At 34.7% G+C, this 24,672-nt stretch overlaps 4 protein-coding genes across 4 annotated transcripts; 1 reads left to right on the forward strand and 3 right to left on the reverse strand.

Moving 5' to 3' along the window:
• Window positions 1-275: 275 nt before the first annotated feature.
• Window positions 276-611, forward strand: LOC142182237 (uncharacterized). Its single transcript, XM_075256359.1, has one exon. It carries the CDS (start codon window positions 276-278, stop codon window positions 609-611), a length of 336 nt encoding a protein of 111 aa, XP_075112460.1.
• A 1,096-nt stretch (window positions 612-1,707) lies between these two features.
• LOC107759747 (casein kinase 1-like protein 2) lies at window positions 1,708-9,465 on the reverse strand. Its single transcript, XM_016577745.2, has 14 exons — window positions 8,984-9,465; window positions 8,855-8,895; window positions 8,336-8,405; window positions 8,094-8,242; window positions 7,921-8,016; window positions 7,761-7,831; window positions 4,224-4,285; window positions 4,059-4,122; window positions 3,884-3,968; window positions 3,676-3,802; window positions 3,473-3,555; window positions 3,335-3,398; window positions 2,850-2,986; window positions 1,708-2,396 (listed from the first exon to the last, which is right to left on the reverse strand). Exons 1-14 carry the CDS (start codon window positions 9,057-9,059, stop codon window positions 2,103-2,105), a joined length of 1,419 nt encoding a protein of 472 aa, XP_016433231.1. The 5' UTR covers window positions 9,060-9,465; the 3' UTR covers window positions 1,708-2,102.
• Window positions 9,466-12,129: 2,664 nt separating this feature from the next.
• On the reverse strand, window positions 12,130-18,987 carry LOC107791055 (putative phospholipid-transporting ATPase 4). Its single transcript, XM_016613049.2, has 11 exons — window positions 18,795-18,987; window positions 16,014-17,987; window positions 15,815-15,925; window positions 14,839-15,115; window positions 14,659-14,747; window positions 14,477-14,564; window positions 14,183-14,392; window positions 13,975-14,100; window positions 13,498-13,596; window positions 13,141-13,332; window positions 12,130-13,041 (listed from the first exon to the last, which is right to left on the reverse strand). The coding sequence occupies exons 2-11, from the start codon at window positions 17,816-17,818 to the stop codon at window positions 12,394-12,396; spliced, it is 3,645 nt and encodes a 1,214-aa protein (XP_016468535.2). The 5' UTR covers window positions 17,819-17,987; window positions 18,795-18,987; the 3' UTR covers window positions 12,130-12,393.
• A 1,648-nt stretch (window positions 18,988-20,635) lies between these two features.
• On the reverse strand, window positions 20,636-24,303 carry LOC107791054 (coatomer subunit zeta-1). Its single transcript, XM_016613048.2, has 6 exons — window positions 24,150-24,303; window positions 23,612-23,771; window positions 22,990-23,137; window positions 22,812-22,889; window positions 21,464-21,548; window positions 20,636-20,912 (listed from the first exon to the last, which is right to left on the reverse strand). Exons 1-6 carry the CDS (start codon window positions 24,162-24,164, stop codon window positions 20,853-20,855), a joined length of 546 nt encoding a protein of 181 aa, XP_016468534.1. The 5' UTR covers window positions 24,165-24,303; the 3' UTR covers window positions 20,636-20,852.
• Window positions 24,304-24,672: the final 369 nt, after the last annotated feature.

Here is a 24,672-nt window from a genome sequence, read left to right on the forward strand (position 1 = left end):
TCCGCATGTCCAATGATACCTGCAAATGGTGGGAATAACATTTAAAAGCATACAATAATTTTACATCCATTCTATCTTAGGAAAAGTCAAAGCATGCCTTTAATAATGTTAAAAAGTAGGAGAGCAAAAAAGAGACACTCAAAAATTACAATATAAAAGATCAAAGCCACAACCACTTTCAGTTGTTCCCATATATCAATCCATTTTTACACAAAACAAAAACTCAATCAAATACCAAAACACCCCAAAAAAAAACTCTCTTTTTGTGTCCAAATATGGAGAATTTTAGATCTGTATCAACAAGAGAAGGAAGGATGCAAATAGAAAATTATTATGGGGGTCCAACAAATATGCAAGATTTGAGAAGTTTTAGTACTAATTCTTATGTTCCTTATTCATATGGAGGCATAGATAAAGAAGTGAAGATCAAGAAGAGCAAAAGCACAGCATCTTCAAGAAATTGGGCTTTTAATGATCCTGAATTGCAAAGGAAAAGAAGAGTTATTGGATATAAATCTTATGCTATGGAAGGTAAAATGAAAGGTTCTTTGAGAAAGAGTTTTAGGTGGATCAAGAATACTTGTAATCATGTTGTCCATGGATTATGGTGAAACTAGACCTTCATCCAATTGACTAGTAATTTTCTTGTATTTGTTTTTTAATTTTAATTTAAGTATTTTTTACTTCCAAATGTACTATCATTAAGTGATAAAGTGGGGGTTCTCCACCCCCCCCCCCCTTTTTGGTTATTTATATGAAAAAGGGATTTCAGAATCCTATTTGTTAGAGCTTAAAAGATTGTTCATTGTCGTGATCTTGCAAAAATCTATCAATGTAATATATATAGATTGGTCTCCTCTTGAGAAAGAAATTGGTCCTTTTGTTCTAGAGATATATTTAACAACAATAATTACGCCTCAATATTAAACTCAAGTTAGAATTAGTTGTACGACTATTTTCTTTTATTCAAGTTCATCTCACTCCAATATTATACAAAAATAAAAACACAAAAAAGAAAAGAAGAGAAACAGATATGTGATGATATTAATTCAAGAAAGCTGCTTTTTAGTCATAAAAATATAGTACTAAAAGGGAATTGGTGTTGGGTCGGAGTTTTTGTCTTTAGCACAAAGGGAATTTGGTAGAAAGGGAAAAGAGATATTTGAAGATTGTGCGAGGTTAGGCCTATTATTAACCTTTGTTATTAGCTTTTCGTCGTTATAAATATGTTTCGTAAAATCCAAATGCAAAAACTCACTTCGCTGGCAGATTTTCTTGATCGCTGACTGGCACAGAAAGAGAAGATAGATTTCCTTTTGGCTTCCTTTTACTTTTATTTACGGGTGCGTTTTATTGGCGAAAGTTAATTATCTATGAAACATATTTTCTTATAAAGAAAATGACTCACGTCGATAAAAAATAAGAAGTTATTTTTGCTTTTGGTGAAAAATTATTTCTTTCTTAAGCAAATACTGATATCTTTCGTCATATTCAAACACAATATCTTTATTTACTTTTTCTATCGGACAAAGAATGATTTCCTATCACACATCCTTAATATTTCTTTCCAAAAGATGGAATCTGCTAATAGAGATGGAGTCTCTTTCTGCTTCTTTTTTTACTTTATAGTTCACTTTTTAAATTGGACAAAAAGTGTACCACCCATCCTAGATATTTCCCTTCAAATACAAGGAATCTGGCCTAATATTTTGAATATCTAGCAATTGAGATTCATCCATAATAGCAAAAAGATTGACACAGTATGTCTGTCTCCAGTGAATATTTTAGTCTCCGATCATACAAAAATATCTTCATAATTCACAACATAGCACCATTTGGAATACTAAGAACTCTAATAAAGGAGAGGGAAAGAGATGAGGAAAACAGACAAAGCACCAAATGTATAGACAAGCATAAATCAGATTACAAGGGGGATCTCAAATCTGGCTTTGTGACCCATTAATCTCCTCATCATGTTATTGGTGTCACTGTAAATTTCTATTTTTAGTCTTTCGTGATGGCAACTCGTAGCAAAGTGCATCTTTATCCCCCAAGTTGGTGTAATTGTTTTGCCAAGATTTACAGTAACCAGAGAAGCACAGCTAGTAATGCAGCCTCTCATCATTTTTATTAACACTCAGGCCTTCTATTCCTTTAAGGGCGGCCTCGAAATTCTTGTCCATTTTAGTGGAGGAGCTGCGCTTCTGATCTGATGACAAAATTGGTGAACTTCTCTGCGCAGCACTGGTAGTTTTACGGAGATGTCCTGGACTGGCATCTGTTTTCCGGGTGTGAGAGGAATCAGGTTCACCACCAGCGAACACTGGGTCACGACTGCTAGACACAGCTGGACGCCTTGATGATCCACTTGTTCGGAAAAAATTAGAACTAGATAACTGCAATAAGAGCTCAATCAAAATTCTTTTATCTTCGCTGGTTGTCAATAGAATCACAAAACATGAGAATATATTAGCCTGTGATCTGCAAGCTGTACTACATTTTTTATCGCGCTAAATCCTGCTTCTACCATGTGGAATGAATTTTTTCTCAGGCAAGCAGTTATATTGACGAAAGAAAATGTCAAAGGATGGAAGGTTTTGTGATGTCTACTAGGAAAAGTGCAATGCAGATGAGAGATAAATACAAATAAGAAATAGTAACCAAAGAAAAAAAGGCACAAAATTGATGATATCCCTATTTGGTAAATTAAAGTAACACAAATTATGTCATCTATAGCTTAACAAAGTTGGTTGCACTCACAATCTTGTGAATCTTGTGCCGGCTGGTATTCTGTAAAAATGTCACAATTTGCTGCAAAACAACAAGAGCGACAAAGCGAGAGGACTCACCTCTTTACCCATGGATAAATCATTGCCAACTGTCCCTTTTTGCTTAGCTAAGCTTCCAGAGTTGAAATGCAGCCCTGTGTTCCTATTACGTGTAAGATTTGCTGAAGAATAACCATTAGGCCGACCTTCTTCACCACCTGCATAATATGTCTAGCATGTTATTTGTAGGTCCCATGGAAATAGCAAACTAGCAGATTGCATACTTCCCTGAACAAAAATAATTAACATTATGAACTAGTGAACACTTCACATGCTAATTGTACTTTTTCCATTAAAGGCTAAAGATAACATTTATTAGGAATGATCTGAGGATGCAATTCTATGGGCAGTAAGTAGTAAACGGCAAAGAAACTTATACAAGCTTTGTCGGAAGTAATGTCCAGTTTCATTCTAAGTCTACCATCGGCAAACCCCAAAGCTCTAACATGTACTGATTGCTCATAATTTTCTTTTATGCTTGAAGTAGAGATACATAAGAGACCCACCTGATTGCCTCTCAACATTAGCAAGAGCATGAGGCATCCCTGAACTGGGTCCAGCAGTACCACCCTGTACCAAAATACCATTTCATTTCAACATTTTGAGGCCAATTAACACACAACTGATCTGCCTAAGTCACTCACAAGAGCACGAGATGGAGGATTGGCAAGTTGTGACTGCTGATATTTCAAAATAGTCCAGTCAAATACATAATCAAACTGAAAACCTGAAAGGACAAGAAAAAGAGGAGAAGAAAGCAAAAATGAATAGCACGGATTCTAGAAAAAAACATTAATTGAGCTTATACAGCTATTATTATTTCATGAAAAGCAAGAAATGATCATACCTTCACGAATGAAAAGGTCACGAAAAATTCTCTTGAGATAAGCATAATCTGGTTTATCCTCAAATCTCAGCGACCGACAGTAGTGAAAATATGATGCAAACTCTGTAGGATAGCCACGACACAATGTCTAGAAAAGAAAATTTTGTGTCAGCATCATCATTAAAGATCATATCGCTAGCATAAGAAAAATGTTAAGAACATAAAATGCCTCTATTGATGTTGAAACTTTCTTCTCACTGATCCTCTCATACTTCTGCTTCTTTGTGCCTGCTTTCAGTCCCTGCCAAGGAAGACTACACATTTTGAAATCAGTAAATAGATATGTCAAGAAAGAAGAGTGAAAGCAAATAAAGAAAAAGGAGATACACATAAAGACATTCTACCTTCCTCTTAAGAAATACATTAGAACATAACCCAGTGACTCCAAATCATCCCTTCGGCTTTGTTCTATAGGTTTGAAAGCAACAAAGGAATCAAGGATAGCTTCAAGAATAAGCGCAATCCACATACACAAAGTTGTACAAAAGTTTAAAAACCCAAAAGCTTACCTATGCCAAGGTGAGTATTCATGCTTGCATATCTGGCAGTTCCTGTCAAATTTTTGTTTTCTCTGTATTTGAAAATTAGAAGAATAAAATAAAATTACTCATTCATTATCTAGAGATAAATCATTTCCTTAGCTAATAGATTGCATGAGAAAAGAATCTCAAAAGTGTACCATAACGGAACTCAACACAAAAAATAAATACTACAACTTTGACAAGCTCAAAAATCAAATAACCTACCTCAATACAAACCAACTGCAAAACTCTCCTTAAATTTCAGTAAAAAGTGCATCTTTCGAATAAATAATTAACACAACTCCATGGCAATCAGACATGGTGGCACTAGATTGATGAAGCCTTCTCCTTCCACCAGTAACTCAGAGAGAGAAAGAGAATAAATCAGGGGAACTTAGGAAAATGAACTATAACCATAGGAAAAGCTAACCAACATGCCTCGACGCCAAACTAGTTGAGGTTGACAATATCATGATTTGACTATTTTTACATTGGCAGTCAACTTACTGTAACTCTCCACCTTTATCTGGACTTGAGAAATAAGTTATCAGATTTTTTTCTGACGTCACTACCTAACCGAAGTTAGTGAAAAAAGAGGTAACTACAATTCATTATAGAGGTATAGGACTTGAATGGAAGCCAACATCCAGACCTATCTATATTATGTTAAAAGCACGAAGGACGTTAGCGAAACATCGTTCGCCTTTTTTATTCCTTTAAAATTGAATTCACACTTGACAAAATAGTCATTTGATTATTCTACTAATATTTAGAAATAGTCATTTAACTAATTTTCTACTATTTAGGAATAGTCATTAATTAATTCCCTACTATTTAGGAATAATCATTTAATTATCCAAGTCTAAGTAAAATAAAAGAAAAATAGCTTTCCAAGAAGGAATCAATATACTTTCAAATTATACCTTATTAAAAAGAAAATACTAACTTTTGTTATGAGAAAAACTTTCGGCAATTTTGCTGATTTGTCAAACAAAAATTTAGGAACATTTAATTTTACCCCTTTTTATTTACATTTTAGATTGTAGAAATGTATGTTTCCACTTTAACACAATTTAATTTCTTTTTGGGAAGTGGCAAATTTGTCTAATTTCAAGTAAGAAAAGAACTATCCTTAGATCTCTATAAAATTAATTTCAATGCGAATTTATTTTCAAAACAAAGAATATTACAACTCAAATAATTATTTATGGACAAACATATTATTGTAATATTGACATTTCCTCTTACCCTTCAATTACGTACTATTTCTTCAAAACAATATACATCTAAAATAATAAAATTATTTAATATTATAATGAATAATAGGTCAAACTAAAGCATATTATTTGTATGAAAACTGAAGTTGGACGTAAATTTGTGATATATAAAAAAAAGTAGTATTTGAAGTCAAGTTAAAAAAGATATTTAAAAATAATGTAAAATTTTTAATTTGTTTCCTAAAAAAAGTTTAAAGGTCATAGATGGACTGAAATACCGTTGTGACTTGTGAGCAATGTTAACACAATTTTTTCCCATAAAATTAGCTAAACACAATCACTATTCTTTAATTTAAGGAACTTACACTATTTTCTTTATCCTTGTATTTATAATTCACGATATTTTTTAATACTATTTATGCGAATTTAAAAAGGTTTTACTCATGACACGGAATGCGTTGCACGTACAAAGACCCTTAGTGAAATATTATTCATCTTATTATTTTCCTAATATCTAGGTTTTAAATTAACTAAAACTTTGACTATTAAATCTTTCCTTAATTGAATTATGTAAGAACTACTAACATTTAAGGTTTTAAATCTTTCCATAACTATAACATACGATAGAAGAAGGAATTATAATCAGGTGTCCATGACTTCTTTAGAAGTCCTTATTGTCATAAAAAAAATTATTTCAAAGAAAAATATAAATAATTCGTATTCTTTTATTTTCTCATAATAATCGGAAAAATTAAAATTGGACAACTAAATTGGGATGAAAAAAGTAATAAATACTCTCTAGTATAATAAAGAAAGGTTAATAATCTGAGCACCAAAGTTATCCACCAAGCATCTTTTTGTCCATATTTATATGATTTTTCAAAAAAAAAAAATTGTTTAAATAATTCATTGTCACTCTATAAAATTAAAAAATGAATATAAGCAAGCATTTGAGCTGGAAAAACAGGAGAAAGTTCCACAGCAGAAGCTATAAATGATGTAAGTTTCCTTTTTTAAGTTAATAATGTACATTTCATGTATTTTGTCTGTGTAGGAGCTAACTCACCTATTTTATAACCTTTAGCCTCTTCTTGATGCCTTTTCTAATGAAACTTCTTCCTTCATTAAAAAAATAGATATTTCATATTCAAAAATTCATAAGCCATTTCATCTGCTGCTTCTTGCCTCTTAAGTGGGAGTCAGTATTGTCAAAGGCAAAAAAGCCTAGAAAAGAGTCAAGATCTTCTAGGGTTTTAACTTTTAAGTACAAAGATCAAGTGAAGTGTGGGCTTGAGAAAGATGCCAGTGAAGGAAACAAAGTGTACTTCAAGAAAAATAGTTATAAATACAAATAATAATCATTTGGATGAAAAGCAATTGATTTTTTTAGATGAACGGTGAAACTCTTTTACAAAAATATCACATTTTAACATCACTTATTTCACTAAGATATCAAATTTGATATCTAAGTGAAATAAGTGATGTTAAAATCATGTTAGATAAGATAAAAACCCATTTTAAATTTCTGATGCAGTTCTAAGTTTCTAATGACTAATTTGCTTATACCAAAATTCTGATACCAATTTGTGATATACTAGTGATACCAACACATATAACGATCCTCGTAACTCTACATCACATTGTGTCAATACCAAGAAGTCCAGGAGACCCAATGTAGCTGGTAATTTTGGACTCACTTGGTGTTTGACTAGGATAGTATCTTATGATTTAGAAAGAGAAAAGAAAGAAACTGAAATTCCCTCCGGCTTTACTTACAACTCCCTCAAACCATAAGTACTTGTTTTACTTTTCTGTTTGGGATGTCTACCATCCGTTTTCTTTGAAAGTAATTTCTTGATTCATTTTACATGCCAAAAGAGGTTTTAACGGATAAATATATCATTCTTCTCAGTAGACCTTTAACCTCTACTTTGTTCTTCTGCAACACAAAAGTCAAACTCTGATCACAATAATTCCCTACAGGTATTAAACAACTCTTATCTTGAACTCTTCTGTTAATAAATCTCCCAAATCAAAAAGGGACAAACTAATTGAAATACAGGAGTATCTCTGAAGGAGGAAGAAAGGATCATAGTGTTATATAGTTGATGCAAACTAAAAGAAATCATCTTTTTTGTCCCTTCATAGAAAAATCTGCAACAAGACAAGATAAAGCTCACACTTGTTATGAAACCTTCCTCAATCCCATAGATAGAAGATTATCTTATCTTCTCTTGAAAAGTTCAAAGGAGCTAACCTATATGATTAATCAAAAAAGAGATGGGGCGGGGTGTTTTTGGGAGCTTACCTATATGGAATATGCTGATGAGTGGTGGAGTCCCTATACTTCTTGGCCAGCCCAAAATCAATTACATAGACCTATATGTAACCAATGGTAGTAAAGAATCAATAATTTCCCTACCAGCAACAGGTGGATGTATAGCAACCAATAGCTTTGATCCCAATACCTGATTTGCACGTCTTCCTAATCCCATCAAGAAGTTGTCTGGTTTTATATCTCGATGAAGAAAAGATTTGGCATGGACAAATTCAACTCGATTAATCTGAAAATTGAGTACGATGAAAACAGGTTTATAGATAGTTAACGAAATAAGTAACAAGTGCAAAACTTCACACCTACCATCTGGTCTGCAAGCATAAGAACAGTCTTTAAGGACAGCTTCCTGCTGCAGAAATTGAAGAGATCTTCAAGACTAGGTCCCAGTAAATCCATCACAAGGACATTATAATCTCCTTCGACTCCAAACCATTTTAAATTGGGAATTCCAGCTATCAATGTCAAAAAAATTCCAACTGATAAGGACAAGGTATAAACGTCGTATAAAAGAAGCAATAGTAACCAACAGGAGAATGAGAAATTACTTCCTCCTTGTAGTATCTTATACAACTTTGATTCATATAATAGTTGAGGATGCTTTGTCTTCACATTTTCCTGAGTAACAGAAACAGAAGAAGTATTTCAATCACAATGACAAAAATGTTCCACCAATCTTCGAATATAAATAGGACTTCGAATACTGATAAGGACAAGGTATAAACGTCTAGTGTTCTACAAGTTAATAACTATTTCAATATCATGTTATGTTATTAAGATCCTACTAAAAACCAGGGGGTAAAAGAGCTACCTGGGAATATCCATTTACTTTGCTGGTGTAAATATTATATTCAAGATTATGCAGCTTCTAGATCTAAATGCGAGTGAGGAAAAAACTAAAGTATTTCATACTAACAAATAATGAGAAATACTCCAACTTTTAACTAATAGCAGCTCAAAATCCTTACTTAAGCAATCAGGAAGCTACAAAAATACAGAATTATACTAAAAGGTACGTGCTGAATGTTAAAAATTTGGAAAAAAGGAAATGAAAATTCAATATTTACCAGCTTAACTCCAACCTCCTCATTAGTCTGAACATTAGTCCCTGAAAATGACAAAATTATAAGTATCCACAAATGAAAAACAAAACAAAAAAATTAATTACAAAGAGCAAAATTGAAGAATGTGTATACCGAGGTAGATCTCACCAAAGGAGCCGCTACCGATTTTCCGGCCCAAACGAAACTTATTACCAACACGAGGCTCCATTAATTAGAGGTTCGATGATTAATTGGGAAAATAATTAAAAGATACAAACCCAGTTATAAATAGGAAAACTTTGAATCCACAAATTAATCCACAAAAATGGATCCAAAGAAGAAAATCGGTACTATTAGGTTTATCTTATGAAAGAAATGAATGGATAAAATATGATTTAATATTTGCAGATTTCAGCTTTTTGTCTTGTTGTTCCCTCGGAGGTCATGGCATTGGAGCAGGAGAAGAATCATCTTTTAATCTTTTACATTACTGCTTCAGCTTTGCTTTTGATCCAATTTGAATTCATCTCTCTCTCTCTCTCTCTCTCTCTCTCTCTCTCTCTCATCTTCTTCTTCCTACTGCATTTTACGTTTTCCCTTTTTTTTCGCGGGTATTGAATTAAGACCCAAACTCCGTTATTCCATTTTTAACCTGACTTTTGTCAATTAATTTTGCCTTAATCTCAAATTACTTAGATAAATCCTTTATATTCAGCTTTATCATCTTACTTTGATAGTAATTAATGGAAAAAATCAGAAATAATATACATTTAAAGTTGATAATTTAAAAATAAACGAAATTTAATCACTTTTCATATAAAAATAAAATATGTCCGAAGACATTTCAGCATATTGTACTGGAGTTCAAATTTTTCACATATAAGATTCCATCGTAATATGCTGGAGTGCCAATATAATATGCTAGAAGTTTATACGTAGGAGTTCCATAATCCAACATATTATACTGGAACTTTCTGTTTCAACTAGAATATTTTTTGTCCAAATTTTATCTCCCCATAAAATAGTGATTATTTTTCAATAACTTGATAAATATTGGCTATTTTTCGATTACAAATCTGAAAACTGGCTAGCCCATGCTATTTTCGCATAATTAATTTGTCTTAAAGGAATTTTGGAAACACATTTGACCAACCCAAGGTATAATGTATTCTTAACAACAAAGCTCAATTCCAATTACTTGTTGTGGCACGTTTGAATCATTTGATTTCATTAAATTATGTTTTTTTCTAAGTCAACATCAATTCCAATTGACTGGACGACATTTAAGATAATTTGATTTCATGTATAATCATCCACTTTAGTAACAATAATAACACACTCAATATAATCTCATAGGTGGGATTTGGAAAGAATAGTGTGTACAATCAAATCTATAACAACATCTCTATATTACAGTCATTCACTATAAAGGTCAAGTTTTTCTCGGAACCGATTTTTATGTTATGTTATAACATATGTCTTCTATAACAACACTTCACTAAAGCAGCCAAAAAATATTAGAACAAACGGGACTTTTATAAAGAGGTTCCACTATACCTAAACCTTACCCTACCTTGAAAAGGTAGAGATGTTGTTTCCAATAGCCTTTGGGCTCAATGATGGGACAAATTCAAAAATAGCCAGATTTACAACTGATCGTTCAAAAATAGACCAGTTTCAAAAGTAATCAAAATTTAGCTACTTTTCATGTAAAGATAAATCTGAACGAAAACATTGTACAAAACCCGGAAAATACGCCAGTATATTATACTGGAGTTCCAGCATTAGTATGCTTGAACTCCAGCATATTATACTGGAGTTCCAGCATAAGTACACTAGAACCCCGGCATAATATACTGGAGTTCCAGAAAGTATAATTGTCCAGTATAATATACTGGAGTTTGGAGCATCGGTGCTCCAGTCTCTAGTATATTATACTGGAGTCAGCAAAGTATACCGGTCCAGCATAATATGGTGGAGTTCATACACAGGTGCACCGAACTCCAGTATATTATGCTGGACCGGTCTCTGTTACAGCAAAATAGTGGCTATTTTTCAATGACTTCGTAAACGCTGGCTATTTTTGAATGACCAGTCCGAAAACTGGTTATACCGTGCTATTTTTACAATAAAAACGGATAAATTATCCAGTAACAACATCAAGATAATAAGAAACCGAAGTGAAAGAAATAGAAGTTATTAATAGAAATTTAAGAATAAGAAAATACTAAACTAACACTAATACTAATAGCATGGAAAAGGAAAACGCTTCTATGGGTGCTACTTGAGATCGATAACAACCGCGTCTATCCCAAATCATTTGATGCGGACAACAACAACAACATACCCAGTATAATCTCACATAGTGAAGTCTGTGGAGGGTAGTGTGTACGCAGACCTTATCCCTACCCTGTGGAGGTAGAGAGGCTATTTCCAATCAGTGGTGAAGCTAGAAATTTTTTCAAGGGTATTCAAATTTGAAAAAAAGTGAAAAAAAATTCCATACTAAGGGTGTTCAATATGTTTTATATACCCCTAAAACATAATATTTTACTATATATGCAGTACAATTTTTTAACGAAGGGTGGTCTGACTATGTGACTTCGCCATTGTTTCCAATAGACTCTCGGCTAAATCATTTGATGCGTAAAACTCTCAAAATCAGATGGTCTATTTTCTAGCAACATCTTCAAAATTGAAAGGAGAAATGGAAATATAATATAGATTTGGTAGTAGCCAACCGCAACCAAACCAATGTAGTGGATTAGGTAGTTTGGTCTTGAATTAGTATTTGGCTCAGTCTACTAAGTTTAATGTGAAAGTTGTTAAGACTCTTAGGTAAAGATCACTCAACTGAATTAAGCTAAACACACGTTTGCAGTGCTCAATTAGTCATCGAGGTAACCTTGACAACAACTTCATAAATAATTGACTTCGAAAATGTTTAAAGGATGACTAATCTTTTGATAATGATGTCATTAGAAGTTGAATAAAATTATAAAGAGGCCACACATTCGCATGAATTATTTTGATGATTATAACAAAAGAAAAAGTTACATATATATGTGAGCCTTGGCGCAACGGTAAGAATTGCCGCTGTGTGGTCACGAGTTCAAGTCGTGGAAATAATATCTTGCAGAAATACAATACAAAGTAAGATTACATACAATAGATCCAATGTGATCTGACCTTTTCAAGGACACTACACAGAGTATGAACTTAGTGCATCGGGTTGCCCTTCATACCTTTTCTATTATAACATTTCAATGAAACTAGTCCACAGGTAAGCAAAACCAAAATAAGAAACCAAGAGAAATGTGTATTAGCTATTTCTCAGAACTATACATGGATGTATAAATATTGTACACTGCAACCAAAGTATTTCGTAACTAATGAATGACCTCATTTGTTGATCACTATACTGGACAATAAAAGAATCTTACAAATCAAATTAGAAGGGCCAGGGCGGGAAAATTGCAAAATGGCCAACCTCCATTTCTGTTAGTAATCAAAACCTGCGAAAGAACAAAGAAGATAAGCAATGCACACAGTTATGCTTATGTTTACTCAATCTGTGCATTCTTTTTCTGCAGCCTTCCTTTCAAATTCCTAATTTTGGCATCTACTCGTGCTGTGAAACCGATATTTGTCTTCTGTCTTGCTTTAGTTTGCTGTCTCTTCCACATACGCTCATCTTTAACGTCTTTCTTATAATACTTGATTTCTTGAATAATGTGATGATCCATCGGATGGAACGATCTCTGGAAAGCTATGTGGGCAAGGTAAGGCAAAATGCAGGCTAAAGTTACAACGAGGGTGGTACACCAATAGATTGGCGATGGACCTAACTCTTCCTGCAGGATTCTGAAGGCATATTTAGCATAATCTGGTAATATCATACCGTAGAGTACAAGAGATAGGTACCAAACAGCTATGCTCCCCCAAATAAAAACATGTTGTATCCATGTGAAATGGCTCATTGTGAGCGCGATCTGGCAGTTGACAGCCCAGATGATGCAGGTAAACATTGAAGTACCAAGAATAGTCAAATCAGCAGTCTGGCCTTCAGCGCAGAATGCTTGATCATAGAAGAACATAATGTTGAGGAAGAAAATTACGAGGGAGGTGTAGACACCGTTGCCAAGCCAGCCAATTATTCTATACCAGTCAAAGAACAAGTTTTTGGGTCCTTGCTGGTACAGTGCAGGAAACTGCAAGAGGGCATTAAGGTTTAATAAAATTACGGACAGACTCCATTACTCTTTAATTCGATAGGAACTACAAGAAAAATTTATTGGCGGAGGGCTCACCTGTAAGCAAATTTCAGAAGACACGTCCTGCTCGAATACTCCGAGTGCAATTACAGGCAGTGAGGTAAGAAGCACATTGAACAGAATCATATACATATCATTATAGACCGACTGTCCAGAAAATCCAGCGAAAACCTCAAAGTAAAAAAGTGTGAGGCCAAAAGCTATATTCTTATAGAAGAAGTAGCATATCTGCACACAGAAGATTATGGTGCATATTAGATGAAATTTGTAAAAGGATCAAAGAAATGTAGTGTTTAATTGTTTTCTTGTATCTGATGAGGGCATTTTATATTATCAGGCCACACATGTATTTCATGTTCTATGCATAAACGAAACAGATATATACACAATTACCATCTGAGCAATTCGTTTGTAGCACCAGTGCCCATGTACAACGAGAAGTCGCTCCAAGAACCGAAACTGCGCAACAGCAAAGTCACTAGCCATCACTGCCTGCAAGAAGCTGATAACCATTTAAGCGGAGCTACAGCAAGAGGATATATACTCGGCAACATGGAAACGTGGCCTTAATTCATTCCTCAAGAATCAAGATTGATGTAAGGATCCTTTTAAACTATTCAAGTAACCTTTTTGTTTTGATAAGTGAAACATTTTAGCTAGAACCTTTTTCTTTTTAATAAGTGAGATATGTTTTCTCGATAACCTTTTCTTTTTGATAAGTGAAATGTTTGAGTAAACTGTTGTTAACTTCTAATTACAACATTGATCTACTTAGGCAAATGAATCAAGTATGATCTTCTGTCCAAGAAGAATGTAAAGTTGCTTTTAATAGATTAATACGCCAAAAGACCCGCTAAACGCATCACCAACCTGCATTCCTTCTGCACCGCTAATGCCAACACCAATGTCTGCTTCTTGAATCATCCCAACATCATTTGCACCATCACCAATTCCTAGGGTGATTTTTCCAGTTCCCTCCTTCACTAACCTAGTTACCTGAAAAATTTTGAATAGCTCAACTTACAAAGGATAGAAGGGATACAATTGAAAAGGCAAATCAAGTTTGACATTATCTTACCAAAGCCTTCTGCTTAGGAGAGACACGGCAGCAAATGACTGAAGCACAATCAACAGCTAAATTCAAAAATTGATGCTTCGTATCATCCTCCAATGCATAAGATAGTGTTTTCCCATCAATTATCAATGCAAATGCGGCATGGGGATCCTTTTCAAGCTTGACCATCTGGGAAGCATTTGTGATTTGCTTCAAAATGTTCTCCTTTATAGCCTGATCATGACAAATAAATGGAAGCTGTCATTAATCATAATAAAATCGAGAAGAACTTAAACTGTTTGTGTTCAACAAACCTACCTGTTTAGAATCTTGGGCCACTGAGTCTGCATTCATTGTTGTTATGCATATCTGTTTCATTCCTTGTCGAAGCAAACTACACGCATACCTGAAAGAAAGGAGGTATTTCCCATTAGCAGTTGGCGTCCACCGACTAAATAATATGAAATGGTGGATGAAATTTCTCTGTTTGAGAGACAGACCCTATGTTTATGGCTGTTTCCATCTTATCACCTGTCAAAACCCAGATCTTGAGACCAGCTTGCGCCAGTTTATCAATGCACTGAGGAACCTGGTCAAACATATAGAACGAAATAGTTGAAAGGACAGTGAATTGGAAATGCACACTTTTCATTTTCTAGTAAGTAATTAAAGGAACATACTCCCTTCTGTAGTTTATCCTCCACAGCTGTAGCACCAACAAGGATCAAATCCTTTTCCATCATATCAGATACGCGTTCAAGAATAACATCTCTATCCCCACCAATTGAAGTTTTTGCTTTAGTAAACTCTTCATTCCAAGTCGAGTACTCTGCCTCATCGAGCTTCTTGTAGGCAAGCACAAGGGTCCTCAAACCCGCTTCCCCATATTCGTTCAAATGCTTTGTCATAGATTCCTCAAACCTCCTTCCATTCTTTGCTAATCTATCATAGATGATGCTGCATAATCCAAAATAGACAACATTTCACTTGAAATTTAACCAATAAAGGGCTACATTGATAAACTTAACAAATAGCACAAGCAAGGGAAATTCATAAATTATTATACTTCCTACTTCATGCAGAAAATGGACCAAGCCCTTAGAAGATCTCTAATACCATTTCCAGCTGACAAATAGGGCCGGGTAGAAAAGAAAAAGCCGAGAGAATTAACACTTCAGAAAGAAAATAGTTTCACCCTCATGCATGCAAGAAGTGAGGATATAGGGCAAATTTTGAGTAATTCATAAAAAATGTATTTACTGTCTCAAAAAGCTTTTGCCTATTTCCCTTTTTGGGATGTCGTAGACTACTTTCCTCTGACAGAAATTTTTAGTACATTCTAAATACCACAAGAAGTTGTATATGATACGGGTATATATGATACAGGTCTATCCTCGATTATATTCATTTATAGCACAAAACTCAAATTTATATCCAATGCTTCTCAAACCAACATTAAACAACTCATAGTTTCGACTCTTTTCTTGTTTACGATACCCAGTCAAAAAAGAGACAAATAATTAGGTGTGAAGGGAGTTGCTTGGAATTTACAGACGTGCCGGCTGTATTTTTTACAGCAGAATGGCTCTTGAATCACCAACTTTGAGAGATGCAGGAGCTAAAATTGAGAATAACAAAGGGTAGGAAAAGAAAAACCTGTCTGCTCCTTTACACAAGAGAAGAATCTGGCCACTCTCATCCCGAACGATGACAGACATTCTCTTCCGCTTACTGGTGAAGTCCAAAAGATTAAGAACTTTGTATTCCCTGGAGTAAATGGAACAAAATGTAAGTGTACTACAAGGGTAATGCAATTCTTGGAAGCAACTTGAGAGAATTTGAGACTTGATCTTACCTTTCAACTGGATCTTGAAAAGAAGGGTATCTTTCTCTTACAAAAACACTCGCATGAGTTCTTTTGCAAAACTCAAAACCGAATTCTCTTGCTGCAACAAGAAATGATACTTCGTCTGGAGACTCTGATTCATAACTAAAGCTTCCGGTCTCCTCATTTGGCTCAGGAATAGCAGCATGACAAATTGCAAGTATCTTAAAGAATAGCAAGATGACATCTGCATTTGGCTCTTTCATCCAACTTCCCTTCATAAGGCGGCTATCCTCAAAGCTGAACCCTTTTATTGCAGGTTTAAGGATGCTTCCATCTTTAGAGGTGACGACCGTCTCTAACTGGACTTCCGATGCACCAAAACCATTCCCACCATCAGGTCTCTGTGAAAGTTCAAGATCTTGCCCGCCCATGTCCTCCGCCAACTGCTTTGCAGCCGCAAGTTCAACATCACTAGCACGTGTTCCATAAGGATTACCGGCAATAGAGCATTTTAGGAAGTCCATTTGGTTGCACGTCAAAGTGCCAGTTTTGTCCGAGAGGATTGTATCAACCTGCCCAAGCTCCTCATTTAAGTTTGAAGTACGAGCTTGAGCAGGAGTTCCTGACTCATCATCGTACAAACTGATATCCTGGTTTATGAACGATGCCTGTAGGACCTTCACAACTTCAATGGAAACATAGAGGGATATAGGAATTAAATAACCATACAAAATAAGTGCAGTGAACAAATGCAGAAGGCCAGACAACTCAGGCTTGCTTAGATCAGTCGAATTATTGGAAGTGTCCTTAGGCTGCAGATACCACCATTTTGGCAGGTCGATTTTGACGTTTATGGCAAAGCCAATAGAACTGACAAATGATATCAAGAGAAGAAGGGCAAAAAGGAGGTAAATAATCTTGTCCATCTGTAATTCAACCCTGCTCCTCTTTGAAGGAGACTTTGTAGAATTCTGCATAACTTTGCTATCATGACCAGTGAATATTGCGACTCCATAGACATAAGCAGTATTCCTAAGCTTTGAATCCCGGAGGAGAATCTGACTAGGATCAAGAGGATAAACCTGACGATCATATTCAAGGTTGCCAACAAAAGTGTAAAGGCTAGGATTAGGATCTTCACATTTTATGGTCGCGCTGAATTCCTTGAAAGTCTCATCTTCATCCAAAGGTAAGGTAACCTCCAAAGCTCTTCTTACCTTCAAGTTTGTCTCTCCGTCCAAGTTCATAGTTTCCACATAACAAATTCCATCTTCGTAACTAGATGATAAAAGAAGTAAATCAGCTGGAAAAAATTGATCCTTTTTCACTTTCACGACATCTCCAACCCGGATCTTCATCCATGGCGTATCTTCAAACACACCATCAATCTTGTGTACACTAGCTTTTCGACGATTTACGTTCATATCTTGTATGAATCGCTTTGAATCTTCCAATCCTTCCTTCGCCATACTCAAACCAACAACAAAGACCAAAGGAGCCACCGTACTAAATGGATCAAATGGTGAAAGATCCGTTGTGAGTGTTAGAATTGCACACATGAGAAAATACAAGTTAGCAACACGCCTGAATTGCTCGAATAATGCCTTAGGTAGGAACGTGATGACATTGTACTTTGTGGTGGATATGAAATTGGAGCGATACTTGAGAGGTTTCTTTTCATGGAGTTCAGGTTTGTTGCAATGGACTACTCTTGAAGAAGTTGGGCCTAAATCACGAGGACCCTCTTCCTCAGATGTAGGTGGCCGCTTACGACAACCAAACGTGTAAATACTACTCTTACGAATCTTTGCTCTTATCCGGCCACCCGCCATTCTTTTCCCCTCAAGCCAATGCACACGTCAGTTGTATCACCACATTATAATATTCAACAACACACAGCTATAGGTTGCCTTCTCCAAGACAATTGAACAGCATTCTCAAGCAGAGCATCATAGCAAGAGGAATAAGTCACAATTCACGTTAACAACATCGAGATTTAACCTGAAAATACCCAAAACCAGACATTTTGGCATCAACATATCTGAATAGAATTTGAGCCCATAGAGCAATTAAACTAAAATCGACCAACTCACAAACATTAACATGGAAAAGAAAATTTTGAGAGCTGAATATTCACAAACCAACAATATAGGTACGTAATGCCACCACATATTATATAGAATGAAATTAACAGCTTGTTTGTATGGTTGTTTCATATCGTATTGTATTGTATTGTTACTCTAAATACAATGTTTGTTTTGATTGTTACTTAAATTTTATTATCGTATTGTTAAATCAATCGTTATGTAACGACGAAAAGTGCCACTTTATGAAACGATGGATTAGGTGTGGTGGCGTCGTTTCTTTACTTTTTTTCTCTTATCTTGCCCATCCTTTATTATTAAATAATCATATTATATCCTTTATCCCACTTTTTAATATAATAATTCTACTCCGCATCCTATTTTTTCTTAGTAATATTGCAAGTTTATTCTTCGTATTATTGGTGCATGACATCGTAAAACGAAGACAAACGATGCAATCTATCCAAACATTGTATTCATCAAACAATACAATACAATACAATACAATACAATAGAAAATCACAAAATTAAGCTATTGTAGAGAGCATTTATAACATGCAGAAACACAAGGTATTGACCCACAAAAAGAAACATCCACAATTACACATTCCAAGAAAGGGGTTGGAGGGAAATACATTGTGTTAACATGCACGTTTAATTCGTGAAAAAATACACAGAAAACAAGAAAATTGAAAATGAGAAGGAAGAGAAAAAAAAAAGTTACCTGAAGCAGGGAAAGGTTGCAAAGAAAGAAGAAAATGGAGATTAGAAAGAGAGACAGAGGAAGAAATGGAGCTTCTGATTCAACAACGTGTGAATGTAGGAGAGAGAGAGAGAGAGAGAGAGAGAGAGAGAGAGAGGAACAATATTTTTTAGGAATGAGAAGAAAAGCAAAGTCCTCTCCGTCCCAGGTCCTCAAGCAATGTCACTATTTTAGGGGCCTCCTCTTTCTCTCTACTATTCACTTTTCTTTTTATTTTCTTTATATTTATGTTTGTTTTTTTTTTATAAATGTGATGCCTATATTCATTTGTTACATTTTAAATTTGCAGGGAGAAACTAAAAAATAGCCAGATTTACAACTAGTTGTTCAAAAATAGCCCAGTTGTAAAAGTAATCGAAATTTAGCTACTTTTCATGTAAAGATAAATCTGAGCGAAAACACTGTTCAAAACCTGGAAAATACGCCAGTATATTATACTGGAGTTCTAGCATAAGTATACTTGAACTCCAGCATATTATACTAGAGTTCTAGGATAAGTATGCTGGAACTCCAGCATAATATGATGGAGTTACAGCATAAGTACACTAGAACTCCAGCATAATATACTGGAGTTCCAGCAAGTATAATTGTCCAGTATAATATTGGAGTTTGGAGCACCGGTGCTCCAGTCTCCAGTATATCAGCAAAGTATACCGGTCCAGCATAATATGTTGGAATTCATACACAGGTGCACCGAACTCTAGTATATTATGCTGGACCGGTCTCTGTTGCAGCAAAATAGTGGCTATTTTTTATTGACTTCGTAAACGCTGGCTATTTTTGAATGACCAGTCCGAAAACTGGATATACCGTGCTATTTTTACAAATTTGCATCCTCTCCTATCTGCCTAACTCCGTGTTTATTGTGAGTGAAAATCTCTCTACAATGGAATAACAAATGGATAAATGTGGTTGATTTTACTTTTCGAAACTAAACTAAGTGGGCGTTTGGACATAAGAATTGTAAATTTCCGGGGGGAAAAAGTGAAATCTTTTTTCAAATAAAAATGGTATTTAAAAATTAGAATTGTGTTTGGACATGAATATAATTTTAGGTTGTTTTTGAATTTTTGTGAGTGATCTGAAGTGATGTAAAATTTTTGAAAAATAGCTTTTTGGAGTTGTTCAAATTTATAAAAAATTCTCAAATTTATCTTTAAGTATTTCATGGCCAAATACTGATTTCGAGAAAAGTAAAAACAAATGAATCTTCTCTTATGGCCAAACGGCCGCCCTAAGTATTATTGTAACTCTAATTTACCCAAATTGCAAAATTCAAGCAAACGTCTATTTTTACTGGCTCTACTTTAGATATATTTTTATATCAAAATCATCATCACCCTCTCAATTTCAGTGGTTCACTCCATTATTCAGCAAGTAATAATCACAAGTATTTGTTCTTTTCCTGTCATTTTTCTCTTCTTTCCCCTCAAGTTATGCGTCATTTTCCTATTTTCTTTAAAGGATGGTCTGTACTAATTGCATAATTAAGTTTTAGCACATTCTAGTAGTTTATTCTCAACTTAGGATAATATTGAGACTGTGAATTGATTAATCTCCTTTAAAATGTGTCGAAGAATTGATATTGAATTTGGCGTGGTTCCAAGTCTTGTCAATTTCATCTTATAAGAGACAGCATACATGACCACCTCACTCTCTTGTAAAACAACAAATATGGCAACTCTCAAATAAAAAAGAGAAATGTTTTTTTTTTTTGCACAATTATTTTAAAAAATACACGGCCTAAGACACGGTTTGTTTATGATTTATTAGGCTTTGGGCAAGGTAAAGGAAATGGATTATAGAAGCACAAATTAATATGTTGATCCAAAATGCATAATAGCTGGCCTCCACTTACAAGATAGATAAACCAAAACATAAGCAGCAGAACATTTGAAATGGTATAAAATTGAACGACTCTATAGATAAGCAACATCACAATCCCAGAGAAAAATGACTACAAATATAATCATAAAGAATAATGCCAAAAATAATCGCTCTGGCAGACTTAGATATTATTCATCTGAGAAGTGATCTTGTCAAATGCTCGCGTGCTGTTGCCAACGCTTGAGTTATCGTCTGTACGTGGGTGTCCTGTCATAACCTCGCCACTACCTCGTCGAGGTTAGGTTCGACACTTACGGAGTAACTCCAATTGACACCAACGAGTAAATTCTCCTTGTGCTTCAGGACCCATTCAAAACTTGATCAAAAAACCAACGTTTAACATTGGGTCGGTTGTACTCATGCTACACTTTGTACTTCTTGTGCATATTTTGTATTGGTAATAGCTATCCGTGAGGTGCATCAACTCGGATTAGCTTATTTGGACTATGAACATTACCAAAACAATTGCTTTTCTTTATAAGCTAAACAAGGCCCCGGAGCATTTTGGGACAATCCAGGAGAGTTCTAACTACAAACCTTGAATAGAAAACATTGACTGCAAAATGGTTCTACTAAGCTTAGAGCATGAGATGTCTTAAGCCTGTTAGTTTACCTGTTCTATAACAAATGAAATTCCGAAGGACTTTTATACGAAGTCAAGGAAAGGTAAAACAATTTTACATATGAGAGAATTGTACCACAGTTAGAGTATGATTCGGCAATAGAAAGAATGTGTTGCTTACCTGTTCAGACAAGGGTGCTCCATCATCCATAGTATGACTGGAAACTTTTCCCGCAATAATATTACCATCAGTCTCAAGAACCATCCTGCAGCATACATTCGAAACACCAAAACATTTTAGTAAACCTTCCGGTTATAGAAGTTGGAAAATAAGGCAACAGTGCAATGTGGTTAATAGGATGAATATGGTATCGAAACTTAACTGTAATAGTAGTTGTTAATTATCTATCTCATAAAAGCAATCAGATATCTAGACCAATAGAAGTATCCTCTAACAAGGGAGCATTTGAATAAAAATTCTTTCAGTGCACTTATGAAATGAATGTTCATTTACCCTAAATATTAAAACTGCTCTTCCGTCATGGCAAATAAGAAGAAGAGAATTAAAAAAAGGCAAACTAATTCTTGGATTATGGCACAATGGAGCAAAATTTCCTGGTCACAACAGCATAAAATGAATCTATTCTGATGTACAGTGAACTAGTTGTTTACATCCTCAAACTAGCAGCCATTGGTTCAGCTTTCACATGAAAAATTCTGTTTGTTCGATTTCCATAACACACAAAAGCTGATGAAAAGACCATGGCAATTAAGTCTAAATAGCATGGTGTTCTTTAGATAGGAGGATGCCAGGAAATGCAAAACTACTGAGGGCAACCATATCCATGGCCAAGTCAGAAAAGCAGCATGTTGCAGTGCTATCCTCAGTTCACTCATATTGGTGCTTTTAAATGTGTGATAAGGGATTATTTAGTCTTTGTACGAGGCTTGCAAAAACTATGAACTTATTATCTTTCTTTTTTTCTTTGATAACCCAGAAATCATTCGTTCCAGTGGCCGTTCAAAACTATGAATTTGTTATCTACCTATACACAAACGAAGACCAAATGCCCTAGAGTAACTACCATAGTCTCTCCTGTAAAAAGTCTGTATATATCTGCTCAAAGGCTTCTCTTCTAACTTGAAAACCCAAGGCTAAATTCTTATTTGCATTAAGCTTTTCACTACACTCACCTCCCAAATCAGTGTGCCAATTATCTCTTGTTTTTATATTCTTTTGGCTTGAACAAGTAATTAATTTAATATTCCACTTTGAATTAGAGCATATTTGAATTGAAAGATTAGTTCAATTACAAAATATACACATGTATCTAATATGCCACAAGTTCTAGCATCTATTAAAATGCAAGTATTGTTTGATCTTGGAAAGAATAGCATGACAATTTCCTTAGTAGCAACAGAACACTAAGCAAAGAAGGCGAAGGAGGGACGACAAAATAAAAAATGGAAAGTGAAAACCAAAGACAGTAACATGCTAGAATACAACTAATAGAGAGCCAATGACTTACCCTCCATCCACAATCTCATCAAGGCATAAAAGAATGAGATCTAAGTTCTCAAGTGCTTCCCTCTGTTCAACGTTATTCCTGAAATCATTGCACAATGTATCAGACAGAAAATTTGCACAGATCAGAAGACCTCAACCCCTAAATCAAGGAGAACTTTTAGTGCCTTCACTCTCTATACCTGAGGAGAAGGGTAACTGCATCAAAGAAACCCTGAAGAACTGTGGCTAAAACTAGTTCATTTTCATCATCACCTCCAGTCACAAAGAAGTGGAGGTCTTGCACAAATTTATAAACAATAATATTGTTGTCGAACATTGTTATTTCAGCTGCAGATCAAAACTTGAAAAATGAGCTCAAACAAATTAAATTTAGAGAATCCTAAGTACATGGGATTCATATTTCACGCATAATTATGCAGAGTATTTTAACCTAGAATATCAAACAAAAGTAAAAATCAAACCTTTATTCAAGAAAAATAGGTCACTAAGCAATCCACTAAATATGTACAAAGATAAAATTCAGAACCCAGTTACTAACACCTAATTTCGCTAATCTTAGAATTTAGATCCCATAAAGTTCAAATACCAGCTACACCTCTGGAGGTCGCTGTCCTAGCGTACAGAACCCGTAAAGTTCAAATCTTGGATCCGCCTTTGCCTATACAAGACAGCAAAATGCAACCATATTTGCAGAAGCATGCTAACTATTTCAGAATGCAACCGTATTTGCAGAAGCATGCTAACTATTTCAGACACGAAAATCAAAGATCATGCAAGCAAAAATAGGTCACTAAGCAATACCTTCGGTGCGAGCATTTGTCTTTTGAGTCTTGGTAAAAATGGACTTTTCAAAGGCAATCTTGGCGCTGTTTGTAGGCCAATCATCGGAGTAATATTTAACAGCTACACGTTTTCCTTCCGAATCCAAAAGAAGTATGTTCTTTACTACTGGACAAGAATCCTATACAATCAAACGATCATCATTCAATCACAGCAGGCAAGTTTCAAGCTCACTAATTTAACTGGTAGTAAAAAATAACACATGGAAATAATAGTCCCAATTCCATGCCTATAGCTATATGGAGTGAGATCTAAATTATAAAAATCAAATGGCCAATGACTAACTAAACCCAAGATTAACTACAATCGCAAACATTGATACGAAAATTAGAAATCCTAAGCGAGAAAACAGAAGATTATCTAGATCATTATACAATTGACTGATTGAGCATTGCAAACTCAGATCCTGCGGAAACTGTAATTTTTTTTGTTTTGTTTTTGGAGAATTAAATCGTGCGCCAAATAAAGGTGCGAGAGATAAAGAGAAAGAAGAACGTACATAGTTTAGAGCCATTGAAAGAACGATTCACTATGGAAAATTTCTTCTTCGATTTGCAGTGATAGAGTAGCTGTTCGCTTCAGATTTGGAAACTTGTGGGGGTTAGAATAAATATTTTTTGATGAGGATATAATTGGGCCGTTTAGACAGAAAACATGGGCCGTTAATGAAGGACTAGCGCGATGATCCTTTTCTTAAAAGAAAGGATCCATTTTCTATATCCATTTTCTTAAAAAAAAATAAAAAAATATACTCACTTTTTAAACAACTACATGCTTCTTTCTCCTCCGTTTTTTTCTTCTCCTTCTTCTTCTTCGGGTGACAATGATTTCATATGGTGGTTGTGAACATATTTTAATGTAGTTTATGATGTTTTACAATAGTAAGTTGTTATGACGCTTTTATTTTTTACTATTGCTTAGGGTTTCTTCTTCTTCTTCTTCTTTTTCTTAATTGCAAAATGGGTTCATTAGATTTATTATTATTTTGATAAATTGATGATTGAGGTTTGTTCCTGATGATA

Source organism: Nicotiana tabacum, chromosome 6, assembly GCF_000715075.1.
Source record: "Nicotiana tabacum cultivar K326 chromosome 6, ASM71507v2, whole genome shotgun sequence".
In the NCBI taxonomy this organism is placed as follows: domain Eukaryota; kingdom Viridiplantae; phylum Streptophyta; class Magnoliopsida; order Solanales; family Solanaceae; genus Nicotiana; species Nicotiana tabacum.